General features: G+C 38.3%; 1 protein-coding gene and 1 pseudogene across 1 annotated transcript; one reads left to right on the forward strand and one right to left on the reverse strand.

Annotated features, from left to right (window-relative positions):
• Positions 1 to 1172: 1172 nt before the first annotated feature.
• On the forward strand, positions 1173 to 3177 carry LOC120274916 (annotated as a pseudogene).
• Positions 3178 to 9782: 6605 nt separating this feature from the next.
• On the reverse strand, positions 9783 to 11048 carry LOC120274767. Its single transcript, XM_039281300.1, has one exon. It carries the CDS (start codon positions 10843 to 10845, stop codon positions 9883 to 9885), a length of 963 nt encoding a protein of 320 aa, XP_039137234.1. The 5' UTR covers positions 10846 to 11048; the 3' UTR covers positions 9783 to 9882.
• Between the last annotated feature and the right edge of the window lie 8285 nt (positions 11049 to 19333).

The raw sequence follows: 19333 nt of genomic DNA on the forward strand, positions 1-19333 counted from the left end.
AATATGAAAAAAAAAATTAAATTTTGTATTATAAACATGTGTGTATATATATATATATATATTATAGGGACCAACGGGCTTGTAACCTAGCGTTACTCTAGGTCATCTCGTTTGGTAGAGATGCGAGTTCAATTCCCCTTGACCGCGCTCTCCAGTTTTAAGTGGGTGAGAACGTTGTGGCAATTCTCCCGCCCACGTACGTCCCTGAGGGTTGGTGTTTGTCGCCCAACCTTAAAATATATATATATATATATATATATTATAGGATCTAATATGAAACCAAACATTTAAATTTTTAGAGTTTAAAATGAAAAAATAATTTTATTTTATAGGGTTTAATTTGAAAATAAATGTATAAATTTAATGTTCTATCCATATCATTTTGCATGTTTTGTTTGCCATAATTTTTTTTTTAGTTTGCCAGAAAATTGTGAAGACTCAAAAGTTATCCCCTTGCATCTTGGTCACTTTTACTTTTTCGTTATTTCGTAATCCCCAGGGTATGATACCCTTAAGATTCACAGTGACAAATCATTTTCTAATTACTTTGCCTCTCTCATTTTCTATTTTTATAGGGATTACGATGGTTGGATTTCAAAGACGTGGGCTTCATTATTTTTAGCTTCTCATCACCTTTAGAAGTCCCACTGTCGCTAACACCTTTTTATAGTACTTCTAATTCTAGTTGATTGCTTAATTATAAATATTGAGAAAAATATATTTAATTGTATAAAAAATGAATTATTCGTTGATTTCAAAATATAAACATTCACTGAATTTGTTCTTATTAATCATTTGTAATACTTGTTAATGTAAAAACTTTTTTTTATAAAAACTAAATATAGTATTTAATTTATGTTATTATATAATTTTAAATATATATATTTGAATTTTTATTTATAAATTTTTTTTGCCCTCTTGTCTGTGATTTCCAACTCAGCCACTGATTATAACATGGCAACAGACAACTGTAGGGTTTAACCCAGCACCTGATCTGCTGTAACAGTAATAAAATAATTGTTTTTTTTATAATTGTATTTTTAATTACCGTTCCACTCCTTCCTAATAGAGCCACGTTGCTCACTCATTCAGGTGAATAATATTTTCAGGAGAAACCACAAAGCATTGAAGAGGATTAATACAATTTACAGACCATTGTGAAGCAGAAAACTATGACAAACTTTTGCAAGATGCTTCTGAAAATTTCCATCTGGGCTCTCATTGTGAAGCTTGCATTCTCAGCCAATGATGATTTGATTACTTACAATGGATTCAAAGGTGCTACAAACCTAAGCTTTGATTCTCTGGCAGCAGTCACTCCTGATGGTCTCCTAAGCCTGACTAATTGCACTAATCATAGCAAGGGCCATGCATTCTTCTCCGTTCCCATTCAGTTCAAAAAATCTCCTGCGGGTAAAGTCGTCACTTTCTCTACATTGTTTGTCTTTGCCGTTGTCCCTGAGTACCCAGCATTCGGCGACAATGGCCTTGCTTTTGTTCTCTCTCCTTCCAAAGACTTGTCCCATGCATGGAATGAAAATTACCTTGGCCTCTTCAATGAGACCAACGATGGAAAGTCATCCAATCATATCTTTGCTGTTGAGCTTGACACTACGCTCAATCCTCAAAATAAAGACATTAACGACAACCATGTCGGCATTGACATCAATAGTATTATATCTAATTACTCAACCCCTGCGGGTTTTACATCTGATGATGATGGTCAGTTCAAGAATGTGAACCTTAAGAGTGGTGATCCAATTCAGGTATGGATAGAATATGATGGCCTAAATATGCAGTTTAATGTGACATTATCTCCACTCTGGATGCCAAAACCCAAGGTTGCTCTCTTTTCATCTACTATAAATCTTTCTAGCATAATTTTGGACCATATGTATGTGGGATTCTCGGCATCAACAGGACTAGCTTATGCTTACCACTACATTCTTGGTTGGAGCTTTAAGACGGATGGGAAAGTTCCTGAGCTTAATATCTCCAGCCTCCCTCAGCTTCCTCGAACTACAACACCGTCAAAGGATAAACTCAAGGACATAACAATATGGTTGCCTCTATCTCTTTCAGTGCTTGTGCTAATGGCTGCTGCTGGTGCAAAGATAATTATGGCGAGAAAGAAAATGTTCTCTGAGCTTCATGAGGACTGGGAGGTAGATTTCGAGCTTCATAGATTCTCTTACAAACAACTCTACAAGGCAACCAGAGGTTTCAGGGATGAGTACCTTCTTGGCGTTGGAGGGTTCGGCAGGGTCTACAGAGGAGTCCTGCCAGACACTAAAGTTGAAGTGGCAATCAAGAGAGTGTGCCATGAATCAAGACAAGGAGTGAGGGAGTTTGTAGCAGAGATTGTTAGCCTCGGTCAACTTCAACACCGGAATCTGGTGCCACTACTGGGCTACAGCAGACGTGAAGGTGAACTCATCTTAGTGTATGAGTACATGCCAAACAGGAGCCTTGATAAATTTCTATTCAGTGATGATGAATCAACTCTTAGTTGGAGTCAGAGAATTTGGATAATCAAAGGTGTGGCCTCTGGTCTGATGTATTTGCATGAAGACTGGGACAGAGTTGTAATTCACAGAGATGTCAAGGCCAGCAATGTGTTGCTGGATGGTGATATGAACGGGAGGCTTGGTGACTTTGGGTTAGCTAGATTATATGATCACGGTGGTGTTCCTCAAACCACTCATCTTGCAGGAACGGTTGGTTATCTTGCACCAGAGCTGTCTTGGACTTGCAGGGTCACAACCAGCAGTGATGTGTTCATTTGGTGTTTTCCTACTAGAGGTTGCTTGTGGAAGGAGGCCGATAGAGCCAGACAAAGCAGAAGACCAGCAGGTATTGATGGATTGGGTGGTGGCAAATTGGAGAAAGGGAACAATTATGGAAACAAAGGATGAAAGACTGGGAGAGGAGTATGTAGCAGAGGAGTTAGAGTTGGTGCTGAAACTTGGATTACTCTGTTCACATCCTTTGCCAACAGCCAGGCCGAGCATGAGGCAAGTGACACAGATCCTGCATGGTGGCATTCCTTTTCCTGATCTTATGCTTAACCAATTAGGTACCGTTGATTCAACATTTGTCAAGTATGAGGGATCTAGTGCATATGTCATGTCATTTACCTCCATGTCGAGTGAATCATTGCTATTTAGTGGCCGTTGATTGAATTGAATTGAACTCTTCATGTTCATATATACTTCATATTGTATACTGATAATAATACCACATTGTTAAGGGATCTTTTCTTAACCAATTCTATAGAAAATATCTAGTTTCATCTTTATAGTATTATTATATAGTGAGGGAAGTTGATTCTGGGTTTGGCAGATTTGCACCAGATGGTAATATTTGAGGCATGCTCTTTTTTTCCTTCTTTTTTTTTTTGAAAAAAAAAAGTGAATAAACCACCTCTTTATTGAAAGAGGAAAAGGAACCCGACAAACTCACAAAGAAGAATAAACATAACTTAGAGCAAGGAGCAACTTGAGGTCTCTCACCAGCAGTGAGGTGCTCGAAAACAAGAAAAGAGAGGAAAGAAAAAGAAAACTGAAAAAGCAACGAACAGCTAGCCCGGTGAAGATTACAGTCTGAAATCACAGGCCTGCTTGAGCTGAGAGAAGAACCAACTACTCTTGGGCTATGTAAAGATATGTATCATCTACGTTGTTTGCTACTCTTGCGGTCATGAAGTTGAGAGAGCGCTTGATCCTCTGAGATACTTCACTGAGATTTTGCTGCTGAGAGTCAGAAGCTGTTGCAAACTAAGAAAGAAGCATATTAGCAATTTTAAAAATAACAGTATTGGTTGTTCTTTATTTTTATTTTATTTTTTTATTTACCTTCATTTTTGTCCATGATGGTACATAACTATTCTCACTACTCTTAATAAAAATAGTGAGAATATATTTGAGATGTGGAAGCCAGCTACTGATTAGTTGAGTTGGGCAACTCCACAAAAAAAAAATTTTTTTAAAAAGTCAATAAACTACAATTGCATTAAAGAAGAAAAGAATACAAACAACAACTGCCAACAAAAGGAAAGGCCACAACGAACCAACACCAGTCCACTAGAGATGGAACAAGAAAGAAGAGCAAAAGAAGAAACACAAGAAAGAGGAAAAGGCGGTGGGACCTAAGAGAAGAGAGGGGCTCATCTTAGAACAACTCAAAGAAGATGGAGTCTAGTCGGCGACATCCCCATGCTCGTCAGGGTAATGCTCCTCCCAAGAAGGGGGTCCTGAAAACTATAATCCAAGAATAGCTGGCGACATCCCCATGCTCCTCCAACCTGTGCATCTTCTTTACCGAAATAGCTAGAATCCAAGAAAGGAACATGTAACAGGTTTTCAAAAGCAAAGAAGGCATGGAAATATGAACTGCATTGAAAAGACAGTCATTCCTAGCTAGCCAAATTTGCCATAATACCGCACGAGTAATCAGCGAGCAAGAAAGCCTATACTTCGGATCTATCCCACTATACCAACTTCCCCAAAGCTCGAGTTCAAAAGAAGGGGCTCTAGAGAATGCAAAAGTTAGAGAGAGACGGTTCCAAATGGACATAGCCACTAGGCAATTGAAGAACAGGTGGTCCACCGTCTTATTGTCAGTGTAACACAAAGGACAGGTTGTAGTGGGCAACTTATTACAACCACAGGTGAATAGGGTATCAAGGGTAAGAATCTTTTTGTCCCAAACAAGCCATATGCATTGATTTTCCGGGGAACAAAGCATTTGAAAATTATAGGAGTCACCCTACACCTTTTGCCCCTATTAATTAAGAACCTGTAAAAAGATTGGACAGAGGAGGAACCCTCCGAGGTTAACTTCCAAAATTCTTTATCATGCCCACAAGCCCGGGGAAAATATTCTACTTTTGCTATTAACCATAAACGGATCCAACCACATATCGTCGGTAGGAGGAGCAATGATCAACTCTCTGACAGTTGCACAGGGGGTAGCAGTCAGGGCAAAGTCAGCATACCAATGGTATTTTGGAGTGCACCCATCATACCAATTTTCCAGCCAGAAAAACATGATAGCACAATCAACAATCGTTGCTCGTAAACAAGACTTGAAAGCATCCAGAGACCTTTGTAATCCCTGCCAGAAGAATGAACAACAGTGCTGACAGTTCAGACAGAGGTTCCAATTGGGTTGGTGATGGAAGTAGTTAAAACAAATCATGGTCGAGCCACACCAAGAAGTGTCTTTCGAAATTTTTCACCACCATTTCCCGAGAAGGGCATCATTGAAGTCCTCAATATTGATAATGCCCCAACAGCCCTAATCATGCAGCATGCATAATCAATTCCAGTTATATTTTGGCTTATCAAAGTCAGGCCCGCTCTAGAGAAAGTCTCTTCTTAGCCGATCAATACGTTTCAAACAAAGGACTTTTTGAACTATGAGTTTATTGCCGGGGAGGCTACAAAAGGGATGGCGTTGGTGGGGGTGATTGAGATGACGATGGCTGCGATAGGGACGACGTTGGCAGTGGTGGCGGAGATAGAGATGACGGAGGTGGTAGGGGTGGCGGCGGAGGTGGTGGTGGGAGTGATGGAGATGGTGGTGGTAGAGATGGAGATGACGGTGGAGGCGGAGGCAAATGAGGGACGAACGGAGCGCATTTGAATGAGTTGCAATCGGGAAATTCTTAAGGATTGGTTAATTATTATCTTAATAATTTGGTTATTTTAATATCATAATAATTTGACCTAATTATTTAATAAAATATACTAATACATTGTAATTAATACAGTAACAATTTTTATTAAATAGTTTATTAATAATTATGTTTAAAAACAAAATATAATTTTGTAATACCATATTTTCAATTACATCCAAACAAACACCAAATTCTATAATACAATGTTTTCAATTACATCCAACCAAACACCAGATTTTACATTACTGGATTTTCAAATCCAAGTATTTCCAGTTACATTGTAATTGAAAATCCACTGCATTTAGAATTACATCTAACCAAACTTCCCCTTAACATAAAATAAATAATAAAAATAATAATAATGCTTAAATAATTATATATCAGATTACCAAAGGTTTTTGTGCTGGGAGAGGGATTGAGAGTTGTAGATAGTAGTGAGAATCCACGTCTCATCTTTGGAGTAGATCACATGATGCAGGGCTAATCTGGACACTACAACCGGAGTGACCCTTCCAATGCCTCTCTTCCATAGAACAATGATTCCTCCAAAAATCCCATTAGAGGGGATGGCCGCGCAACCCCAACCCATAATTTTATCACAGAAACGATGTACTTTAGGAATAGTTGCTTTGGTTTTGACCAAACAAACGAAATCTGGCTTCTTGTTTTTCATTATAGAATGAATACGATCCATAGTGTGGAGGTTAGACAAACTCATGCAGTTCCAATAGAAAATATATAGATTCATAGAAATCATAGAAATTAAAAAAAAAAAAGGAACCATAAAGAGAAGAGTTAATAAAACTATAGATTTTCTCCCTTTCTTTGGCTTTGATCCGCTTTTTGGAATATCTCGTCTCGCAAGCGCTTCAATCTTGGCATCTTTTTTATGATGGCTAAGGATCATTTCATCTTCTACTTCCTGAACGGACCGAATATCATCAAAAGAGGAAGCACTCATATTTTGTTCCTCGGTAGGAGAGCAAACGAGGGCACCAGTGACTTGATCCACTGCCATAGTGTGCCGATCTAAAGAGGTTTCTCTTTGCTCAGACGAAGGAAAGGAAACTGAAGAGATGAGCAATGGTTTAGTAGAGGAAGAAGGGTCATTGTGAGAGAGAGGAGGTCTGCTTCGTTGGAGTTCCAACGAGTGGCTTTCCGCCTTACTGAGGAGAAGATTTGCTTGCCCATGGTCATCCACAAGCTCCAGAATATCACCTCCTCAGAGTTCCATGGGCAAGTGATAAATTTGGACCCATACTGCAACAGTTGAAAATCTCTCAAAGGTTGGCTGAAAACTCTCCTTCCAGAGAGATAACTGAAGGATTCTTCCAGCAACTAACGAAGGCCCGTCCCACAGTAGGCGGTTTTGCATTTCTTCAGTTTCACAGTGGATAAAGTAGTACCCGTTGGGAATATTAGCTACAGAGAAAGCAACAAAACCCCTTCAAGCATCAGCAAGCACCAGTTTAGCTTGTTCCAAAAGTAAGGCTTTTCCTAAAAATTTGGCATAGAGAGAACTATGCATGGAATCTCTGACAAAATGCCAGAGATCATCATCAATTGTGATTGAGGAAGTTGAAGATTTTTTTACTTTTTCGAAATGGTCTTTCTGCAGATGAGGCGGAGGCTCCAAAGGGTTCGTCTTTGGTTCAGAAATGACAACATTTGCCCAGGAAACCCCGGACTTGGTCCCTTGGTGAGGCCATCGAAGGCTCAGTTAGAAGACTCTCAGTGAAAGAGAAACTCTAAACGAAAGAGAAGATGAAAGCCACAGCAGGACTTGGAGCAGCAAGGCAAAATTAAAACAAAATAAAATAAACTTGGCTTTTTTACCAGTTCACTCTGGTAGTTACTCAGACCAAGACAAGAATCGTCGAGCAAGAATCATCCTGCCTCCTTCTCTTGACCAACTCGCACATCACTACTCACCGGGAAGACCATAGGCTTGTAAGCAACCTCTCTGATGGAGGTAAACACCAGTCTTGTGTTCAACCAAGACAGCGGAGCACTCCAAATGATCCTTCATCCTCAACATTTTCCTTTACCAACAGCAGTAGAAAGGTCCAGTCTTGGTCTTCATCTTCCATGCTTCTAGAGCCTCATCTATTTTGATGCCCTTCTCTTCACCAACCTCTTTTTTTAAAAATGCACCCGTTGATAATTATTCTGGTCATTTTTATATAGGTGTGTATATGTATATATATTGATAAAGCATTTTATATATTTTGCTCATTTTTTCTTTTATTTTCTCCTGTCAGATATATATATATATATATATACATTGATAAAGCATTTTATATATTTTACTCATTTTTTCTTTTATTTTCTCCTGTCAGATGTATATATATACATTGATAAAGCATTTTATATATTTTACTCATTTTTTCTTTTATTTTCTCCTGTCAGATGTGTATATATATATATATATACATTGATAAAGCATTTTATATATTTTACTCATTTTTCTTTTATTTTCTCTTTTCTGGTCAATGAAATAAAGCATTTTACACACTCTTCTTTTATTTTTTTTTTTCAGATCAATGGATTAATGACTGCTTTCGGTGATTAGGACGTTCTAAAATACTCTCTTTATATAACTTTTTCTTTTGATAAAAATATAACTATTTTTAAAAAAAATCCTTGTTTATTTTTTTAAAAAATAATAAATAAATTCATAAAAATTAAAAAAAACAGACAATAAAAACATGTTGAATAAGTATAGAATTAAAAAAAAATAGATAAACCACTAATAATATCATTAAAAAAATTGATGAAAGCACTACAATCACCGGGGTGACATTGACGATAAAACACATCCACGATAAAAACACAAGAACAACATAGAAAAACCTTTACAACATAAAAACAGACAGGATATTTAGGGAGTCTGTCAGAGAAGACACAATCAACTACCACTAATTTTCATTTTTAATGGTGAATCCAATTCAACCTCGAGTGGAGGTATGAAGCACGGTGACTGGATTCCCATTTTTTCTTTTTTTTTTCTTTTTTTTTCTTTGAACTAAAACATGTCCTTATTCTTATTCTTTTAATGGTGAATCCAATTCAACCTCTTCTAAACTATAATTCAATAACAAAATACAAAATCCCAAAAACATTTTTAAAAAAACCATAAGATTAATCAATACAACAACTAGCAAGACGCAACTAAAAAGATAATCCAACAAACTACAACCATGATATGACCTGATTAATGAAATATAATAATAGAACACTATCTTGAAATAACCCCACCACATAAACCTACATTGATATCAAAATTATTAATATTAATTAAAGGCCAAGACAACAGCATGAAGTCATTGCACCGCTTCTGCACATCACAATCAAATCACATTCCAACACTCAATCAACATGACAAACAGAGTAGGTATATATCTGACTTCTATCTTTACTTTCAAAATCAAGACTTCTTGCCCAGTGACGCCATTCAAGAATCAAAACCCCCTTCCATTAATTTCCTATTTGATATAAAATGCCCTTTTTTTAGTTACTTTTTTTTTTTAAAATGTAAGTCCACAATTCGGATTTGAACTCTCTCCATTGGGTTTGAACTGTCTCCCATTTCTTTCTTTCTTTTTTCCCAAAAATATAGATAAGTATTTTCTTTTATATTTTTAGTGACTTATATTTTTGCACATATATATTATCCAAAAAAAATTTATCAAAAAATATTTTGATCCCTAAATTATAAAAAACATGAAAATTTATCAAAAAATATTTTGATCCCTAAATTATAAAAAAATGATTTTTTTTTTATTTTGAAATATTAATCTCTTAGTTTGCATGTCTATTGAATTATTTTATTTTATTAGTCAATTAAAGTACTATTGCATTATCTCATGAAAATCAATATGCATGTATAATTAATAACTTAGTAGCATTTGATCTTATATTAAACAAGCAAGAGAAATTGATATTTTTCTAATTCAAAATTCATTGAAAATATTAATAGTAATAATAAACAATGGTAACAGCAGATCACTTTCATAAAATATATATACAGTATTGTTTGTTTTAATAACCAACATGAATTTTATGTATAATTCACTAACTAGTACTTTTATTTGCTAAAATCCCAAAAATTTATTTCAACTCTTATACCAAAACAAAGAAAAAACCTTGTTTTAAAAAAAAAAAAACCTATAAATCTTGGTGGGGGCCACCTACCTGCCACGTCACGGCCCAGCACTGCTCTTACGTGCCTCACCCATGGCGTAGGCCACGTCCTCCGAGCTCCACCCGGCGCGAAGAAGGGCGAGTGCTAACAGCCGCACGTGCCACAGCACGCTCTCACGGTCCCTGAGAACCATCCGATCACCCTTCCCAGACTCATCATCACCGTCCATCATCTCCCTCACCTCCTCCTCCCGCCATCCCCCTTCTCTCAATCTCCACCTCAACTCCTTCATCCACCCCTCCATCTCCCACGTGCGATCCCCCTTCTCCGCACGTGCCCCCGCGAGATCCGTCCACACCTCCACCCTCCTCGCCTCCTTCGCCGCCCACGCCGGCGTTGGCAGCAACGTCGTCGGCGATGACCCCCGATCGATCGTCTCCTTCGGGGAGAAGCTCGCAGCCTCACGCTGGAGAAAGTCAGCGAGGTCAATGCCGGCGACACGAACCTCGCCGGCGTGAACGAGAAAGACAGGGTTCCCAGCGAGGTTCGGGAGGGATGGGATGTAGAAATGGCGGTAGATCGGGACGAGAACGGGAGCGGGTTCTAATAAGGATCGGGCCATCGAGATCGAGTCCTTAGGGTTTACTGGTTTCAAACCCCACGAGTTTGGCCAGAAGGAGCCTTTGGAGATTTCATGGAGGAGACCGGAGACGGGGAGGGTTAGGAGTACCTGGAGTTGCTGCGGGGAGGCGGCGCGCCAGTTGGGGAAGCCGGGGCCGATCGGAAGGCCTTCGGAGAGGATGGAGCGGAGGTCCGGGGGGAACTTGAAGCCCAAGGTGGATTCAATTGCGGCGAACTCGGGATCGGAGAGGCCGTTGGCGATGGGGACTCGTAGGACGCGGAGGTACTCCACAACCGCCTTGGTGTAGGCGGCGAAGGAGAAGCAGGGGCCGCGTCGTTGAGATGGTGGCTTGGGGTCATTGCAGATGGGTACAATCGTGGCCGTCGCCGGAGGTGTCATCGGAGAAAGGAGAGAAGAAAGCGCATGGCGGAGAGGGTGAGAAGGGAATGGAAGGGAGGGGAAGGGAATGGATGGGGGTTTATATAGCAAAGAAAAGATCGGCGAGGAAACCGAGGGGATCGGGGATTCGGTAACGTTGAGTTTTTCCACGCGGACGAGGAATCGTGCGGAAGACGGGGAATCGGCACGAGAGCAATGGGGCTCGTGGGACGAGTTCTTCTACCAAATTTTTGAGGTCAGTTTACTATATTGCCCTTATTGGCTTTTTGGATGGTTTTGGTTAAGGGTGGGTAGGTTCGTCTTTTTCTTTTTGGAGGGACGGATGGGTAGGCTAGCACCTGGTAATTTAGAATTTTGGATTGCTTTTCTTTTTCTATACTTACATATGTATATATATAATAAAAAATAAAAATTATTTTTAATTCTTGCAAATTTTAAAATTTTCCGAACAATCTCTTTAACATTTAAATTTTTTTCAACATCTCAGTACACATCATTTACTATCACTGTAGTTTACTCCGTCAATTTATTTTATTTTATAACATTTATTTCAACGTCTGAAAAGTAAAATATCATAAAAAAAAAAATTTTTTTTTTTTTTTGAAAATACTTAAATTTATGAGAGTCAATGTGCATGAAAAAATTTTCAGGGGTTCTAGGCAATTGCTAAAAAAAACCACTTTTATTAAAAAATATTTACAAATTCCATTAGAAAATTAAAAATTTTGATTTTTTTTAATCTATTAACGAAATTTAAAAAAAAAATCAAAAGTCGCAAACTTTATAAAAATAAATAATTAAGAATTAATTAATTAATAAAAATGACTAAAAGAATAAATTTCAAAATCACTTCTAGAGACCAAATTGACCTTTAGGTTGAGTCCAAATGAATGTTTGGTCCATTTTGGTGGGCATGAATTTTAAATACCATGGTTGGGCCAATGCACTGTAACCATCAGCACCTGCCGCTTGTGTGTTAAGTGGTTGATGTTGTAATTATATAATATTAATATATGATGCAGTCAGTTAATATAAAATGTTATCTATAGTAAAATTATTATTATTATTATTATTATTATTATTTAAAAAAATTATTTGTAAATGTTAAATTATCTTGATTTTAAAATCTCCTCAAATATTGTATCTTGAGGTCACCTGCAACTTTTCTTTGTTTATAATGATATTATCCATCACAGATAGTTGAATTTATACTCAAGTTATTTTATCCTAACATCATATATTCTGATTTTTATTTTAATAAATTCATAATTTATTCATATTATTAAAAAAAAATTATCTTAATATTTTGCTTTGTAACAACTCTCTTATTTAATATAGTTATTTATCTGAAAATTTTTAAATCACTATTAATCGCAAACAAACCGGATTTTAACAGTTTATTATTTTTTTTTGTTTTGAGAAAAAAAACAAACATTAGAACCCAAAGACGTGCACGTGTGGGGAGGAAGGCTCAACGCTGACTCACGTGCCTTCACTTTGAGTAGGACATGAGGTTCGATCCTGATTAACAATTTATTTTATCAAATTTTTTGGTATTGTGTAAAATTTATTTATTAAAATGATAATGCAGCTTAATATTTTGGGGATTGCCAGTTGATAGTTGTTCTTATTTAAGATAGAGGTCAGATATATACGGATATACCTACTCTGTTTGTCATGTTGATTGAGTGTTGGGATGTGATTTGAGTGTGATGTGCAGAAGCGGTGCAATGACTTCATGCTGTTGTCTTGGCTTTTTATTATTATTTTTTTTTATTAATATTTCAAGAGAGTGTTTTATTAATATTTCAAGAGAGTGTTTTATTATTATATTTCATTAATCAGATCATATCATGGTGGTAGTTTGTTCGATTATTTTTTTAGTCGCGTCTTGCTAGTTTTTGTTATTGATTAATCTTATGTTTTTATTTTTAAATATTTTTGGGATTTTATATTTTGATTATTAAATTATAGTTTATAAGTTGTTTTTTTTTTTTTTTGATAAAAGTGAATAAATCATAAATTTATTTAAAAAAAATAGTACAAACTTTTTTTATAAGAGATTCATCATTTAAAAAAAACTATATATTTTAATTATAAAAACAATGAAAAAAGATAAAATTTTACACTTATTCAACAACTTATTTTTTTTTCACGAGTTTAACTCTTCCACGGCTTTATAATATTATAACTTAATAAATTGACTACTAGAAGAAAATTCTCTTTTATTTCTAGGGGTATACTCATCTTTTATACCCCTTGTTATATTGTATCCGTTAACCGTGGACTCTTTTATATCCTGTTTTATCATGTACTCGCTGTATTAGTCTTTTCAACTCTTAATAAATTCATGATTTAATTTTCTTTTTTAAATAAAATTTTTTTGACCACTATAAAGAGCACCATCAAAAAGGAAGAATTCATACAAGTAGACATCTCCTTTTCCATGGGACCATTTATCTCATCCCTCAGACTCTAACTAAGATAGCTTTAACTTAATGCAAAAAATAATTAATTTAAAAAATAATGGGTCCCAGTAAATGATAAGTTGTCCTATAATTAATAAGAGAAGGAATGTCATAATGCAATCAGCTGAGATCTTAGTAAAGCAATATAATAGATTCCCAACCGCAAACATTCATGAAGATTTTGACACATAATAAAATATTGCAAGCCAGAATCAACCAGCTAATAAGTAGAAGAAGCATCAGGAGCAGCAGCACAAGACTGCAAACTGGGTCACAGACTGAAGAAACCTGGAAACTCAATTGCTGGTGTTGATGTCTTGTATTATAAAAAATAAGCAGTTTATAATAGTATTTGATTTAAAAGCATACTGGCAGAGACCTGGAGGAACTGGAACGATGATGACAAAGCGGCTGCTTAAAGCTCAGCAGAGTGACTGCCAAAAGGATCATTGCAAGTCTATTAATCTAAATTTAGAGTTAAGATGCATGTTCCTGTCTTTTGCCTTTTGTTTGAATGGAATTCAGATGCCCAAGTGGCAAATCTAACTAAGAAATTGTATCAGTTTAAAGCAAAAGGTTGAGCTCATGCATTGAGAATACTTGCTGGAACTAACAATGATTCTAACATGAAAAATGACAGAAAAGAAAGTGACAGATTTGTTCATTATATACAATATATATGCAGTTATCAATATCTGTTTCTTTATTTGCTGTGCATTGTGCACACAATCATTGATAGAAATACTTCATCACTGCTTCAAAGCCTTCACTATGAAGAGTGAATTCTTTGATGTTTCTTACTGAACTTTAGCTCTTCTTAGCATTGATTCTCAAAAGGATTAGATGCACTGCTGTGTCATATCCTTGCGAATACATAACCTAAAGTGAAATTTGAGTTTGTTATATCCAATGAGAAAATAATAAGAGAGAAAGTGAGTTTGTCAATAAAATCATGCCAGCAAAAGTTCGCAACCGATTACGGAATTCATTTTCAAGATAAGCACCTACTGAACAGAGAAGCTGGTCTTTTCATGACAGAAAAAGAATTTTCCCTGATGGTAACCTTTCACCAACTTTTTCGAACAAGTACATAAATGTGATGACTTCCAGGCTTGTTCATATGTTAGGACTTGAATTGTTTGAATAATGTCCAAGCAATGTGTGAAGTAGAAAACAAATACTTGTCAATGATTTATCATATATTCTCCAACAGTGGACCAGTTGTGCTGGATTAACTAGGACCAGTATTTGGATCCACGGCATCACATACGCCCACATAAGTGCCTGAGAGACCACCAGAAATTTACAGTATCTGTAAGTCTGTAACAAGTGAATAATTTAGTAAGTACCAGAACATCTCAAAGTGGAAACAGTAGAGTGATTGTTCTTCTAGGAAAAGGATTGTTATCTCCTCAATTTTTTCCACTTTTGGTTGGAAAAAAATGGAACATGAATGAGTTGAAAGCAAGCATGCAATGTTTCGCCAAAAATGATTTCTTGTATGATCGCCATCAACCTATTCAATTGGCAAACAATCACGTAAAATCAGGATCATGGTCTCATGTCAACCGCACAGGCCACACTAGATCCTGCCAGCAATTTATAAGAAAAATATCTCCCCTCAAGAATAGCTGATGCTAATCTTCTCATCTGTGCATATATATGTATATGTATGCAGATGCCTTGAAATTGTCACAGGTATATGAGCAACATGAGCTGGCAAAGCAAACAAAAAACAACCATTGCGAGCAATTTTTTTTTTTTTTTACAATACCATAAGCGCTACCTCAAAAGAGGTTTGTTAAAAGACAGATGCGGTGGTGCATTAATTATAGTGACTTTTTAAGAATTTATCAACTCGGCTATAATGTCACATGAGGTAAGTAGAGACAAGCTGATGACAGATCAAGACAATAGTTAAAAAGTCAGTGACAAGTGCTTGTTTTTTTGAAAAGGTGGATAAACCACATATATTAGAACCCGAATAAAAGATACATAGAGATCCACAAGAAGTGGTACAAAAGGCAAAGAACAAACTGAAACAAAACAAAAGCAATGAGGGCCGAAATGCCCTCACAGACCAACATAGCTAGTAACAGCCTACTACTCCATCAGAAGATCAACTCCCACCCCCGAAGACGTAGCATCACCAACCTCGTCAACACCGGGTCCTAACCCACCCAAACTCTGGCGGATCACAGCAATGGAATCTTCCAGCTTTGCCTGCACACCCTCAGAAGCTGAAGAGAACCAGGACAGTAACAACCGATCAATATTCAATATGAGGACATGCACAGGCAAGAATTTGGCATTAAAAATGCAATCATTCCTAGCCAACCAAATATTCCAAATAATAGCTTTCACTACTAAGGCCCCAACATCCCTACAGGACGATCGCACAGCTGATCACCAGTTACTCCAAAGATCCTGTAAGGACGAAGGCAGAAGAGCAAGATGAAGAAGTCGCACGAAGTACTCCCACACCTGCTTCGCATATGCGCACGTCAAAAAAAGATGGTCAACAGATTCGATCGCACTATGACATAAGACACAGGTACTAGTTGGAAGCCGGTTACAACCACGGCTAGCGAGTCTATCAAGAGTGAGAATTCTATCCTTCCAAACTAGCCAATTGAGCAAATTCACTTTCTTTGGACACGGTTTTCGCCAGAAGAATCTCGCAATTAGGCAGCGCAGACCCCCATCATTAAGGAAATTATAGAAGGACTTAACCGAGAAAGCACCCTTTCCGGTAAGCTTCCACCTTTTGTTATCAAGTCGCACGTCCACCGACATTTGAAGCCGTTCCCCGAGGGTCCAGCACTCCCTATCCTCTGAGAATGGATGCTGATGAAGAAGGGCCAGGAAATCACGAATAGTACCATTGGGATTAGGGGTTGTTAGAAATTCCTCCGGCCAAATGTACATTGGCGCACTCCCAGCTAACCAACGATCTTTCCAGAACAACGCTTTCCGTTCGAGTTAACTTCATCGTCGAACGCACCCTCTAAATGCCTGGGAAGGCGACTAAGAACCCCTTTTCCAAAAAGAAGGAAATCCTACCCGATCGCTTAGGAAACATATTCCACCGTGAGATTCCATAATTAAATAAAATGATATCAGCCCCACACCAGGATGGGTCCATCATAAATTTTCACCACCACTTGCCCAGTAGGGCTTGATTGAAGTTAGCCAGCGCTAGAATACCCCACCCACCTTGGTCACGTGCACGACATAAGTTATTCCAACCAACCAGTCTCCAACTTGGATGATCAATATCAGGACCAGACCACAGAAAATCTCTTCTAACACGGTCAGTCGCTTTGATGACCCAACAAGGTAATTTGAACAGTGACATCCAGTAAGTTGGTATAGCAGATAAGACCGAGTTCACCAACGTAAGTCTCCCACCTAACGATAAATGTTTCACTTTCCAGGATGACAACCGCCTATGAATTTTAGTGATGAGACCTTCCCAATCTTGTTTTCTTGGTCTTCTACCCGAAATAGGAATCCCCAGGTAAATGACAGGAAGTAAACCTCTCTCGCAGCTTAACGTCTCAGCTGCATCTCTGTCTGGGAGCACACCCAGGGAGGTAGAATATAAGCATGTTTTTTTGAGAAATTGCAGACTAATCCCGACATCCCTTCGAAGATATAAAGGATAAGCTTAACAATTCTCAAATCTTCAAGTCCCCCCGTGGTCAAAATCAACAAGTCATCTGCATAATGCAGAGTTACATCTCATCGCCCAAGTCCCCAAGAGGCACACCAATCAAAATCCTAGATCGTAATGCATGAGAAAAACATCGTGCTTAAAACATCGGTAACTAGCACGAGCAATGAAAGGGGATAACGGGTCCCCTTGTCGAAGACCGCTATGGTAGCGCACATACCCGTTGGGAGAGCCGTTAACTAGAATAGATGCCTTAGAGGAACAAAGAATGCAGTTAATCCATCCAATCCAGCGGTCTCCAAAGCCCCTAGCTTTCAACAAATCTAAGAGGAAATCCCAATCCACCCGATCAAACGCTTTGGCAAAATCAACTTTCAGAATGTGGCCCGGGATCCGCCGCTTGTGGATACTAAAGATAAGTTCCTCCGCGGTTGCAATATTATCCATGATGCAACGGCCTTTTAGGAACGCAGACTGTTCGTTATCCACCAGGGAATTAATGACTTGGCTCAAACGTGACGCCAACAGCTTGGAAATAATTTTCAAGGATGAATTAATCAAGCTAATCGGTCTATAATCACCCGGCAGCTCCGGCGTGTCCTTTTTAGGAATAAGAACAATGTTGGCCCAGTTGATCTTTTCTATGTTGGCCCTATTCCAGTAAAAGTCCTCGCATAGTTTGAAGATATCAAACTGAATAGTGTCCCAGAACTGTTTAAAAAAATGCAAAGGGAATCCATCCGGCCCCGGGGCTTTATCTGCCCCCAAATTAAAAACAGCTTTTTTAATTTCCTCCCTCGAAAATGGTCTTTCCAACATAGCTAGATCAACGGGGGTCTTGGCTTGGAGCAGTTTCGAAAATCAATCTTAAAAATTGGTGGCGCGTCTGCTGCAAACAGTGATTAAAATGGTCAGTGAAAGCTTTGCCGATGTCACGGGCCTCCCTAATCATGGATCCGTCCAGGTTAAAGCATGGGATGAAATTTCGGTTCTTGCGACCATTAGCTACCGCATGAAAAAATCTCGTATTTTCATCCCCCTCTTGAAGCCACTGCAACCTAGATCTTTTGTTTCCGAGTATATCTCTTCTTGTTTACGAATGTCTTTAAGCTTAGTAAGTAACTCTTGCTCCTCCCAGAGCCTCACCGGCCGATAGAATTCGCGATTCTTTCACTATGTCCAAGTTCTCCACCTCCTGAAGCAGGGCTAGTTTCTTCAGTTTGATAGACCCGAAGCTAAACTTAGCCCACCTACGTAAGTGTGCACGCACCCCAGCAAGCTTTTTGGAGAGAATAAAAGCACCACATCCCTCATGTGAAGTATTTGTCCACCACCCGGTGGACAAGCTCATGAAAACCCCTCAGTGAGTGCCAAACTAACTCGTAGCTGGAAGGTCTAGGGTTGAAAAAAATGTCTTCCAACTTCCAACCTAATCGGGACGTGGTCAGATCCGAGCCTTGGGAGACTGGTCTGCATTACTCTAGGAAAGTGTTCAAACCAAACAGCATTGACAAGGAAGCGATCCAGCTTGACCCAGATCGGATTCTCCTGCCCATTAGTCCAAGTAAATTTCCTACCAACTGAGGGTGGCTCCTGTACACCCAAACTCCTCATCACAGCATTGGCACAGCGAATGTCCTCCAAATTAGGGTTACCAGATGATTTATCATTAACATCAAAGATCGCATTAAAGTCCCCACAAATTACCCAAGGCCCCTCATTAACCCCCTTGCTATTTAACAATTCTTCCCAGAAAGCCTGCTTACGAGCACGCACATTGGGCCCATACACCACAGTACATCGCCATCTAAGGTTGTCACGCTTAGAGGTAAAATCAATCGATAAACTGAAATATCCCTCCTGTGCTACCGTCCCGGTAAGCAACAAACTATTCCACCTTACCGCGATCCCACCTGCCGAGCCCTTCGCCGCCACAAAGGCAAAGTGATCCAGACGAGTTCCTCCAATTTCCCTCCAAAGTGACGCAGAAATCTCTTCAAGCTTCGTTTCTTGAAGGCAGCACACATCAGCAAAATGAATGTTCAAGAAATCTTTAACTAAAAACCTCTTAGCTGGCCTACCTAGACCCCGCACATTCCAATTGATAATATTCATAAACAACAGTTTAGTTCCTACGGTCCTCAGAGGAGGACTCCTCCTGCACTAGATGAGTGCCCGATCTATCTAATTCCATGTATCGGATGTGATTAATACAATCATGCATAGAGTTAGTAAAAGAAATGCCACATGCATCACAATAACTAGCAATTTGCTTAGTAGTCCAATCAGAAATCAACAGAGGTTTAGAGCTCGTACCTCTAACACCCTCAGCCCCGGCTCCTTT

This window comes from Dioscorea cayenensis, chromosome 13, assembly GCF_009730915.1.
Source record: "Dioscorea cayenensis subsp. rotundata cultivar TDr96_F1 chromosome 13, TDr96_F1_v2_PseudoChromosome.rev07_lg8_w22 25.fasta, whole genome shotgun sequence".
In the NCBI taxonomy this organism is placed as follows: Eukaryota; Viridiplantae; Streptophyta; class Magnoliopsida; order Dioscoreales; family Dioscoreaceae; genus Dioscorea; species Dioscorea cayenensis.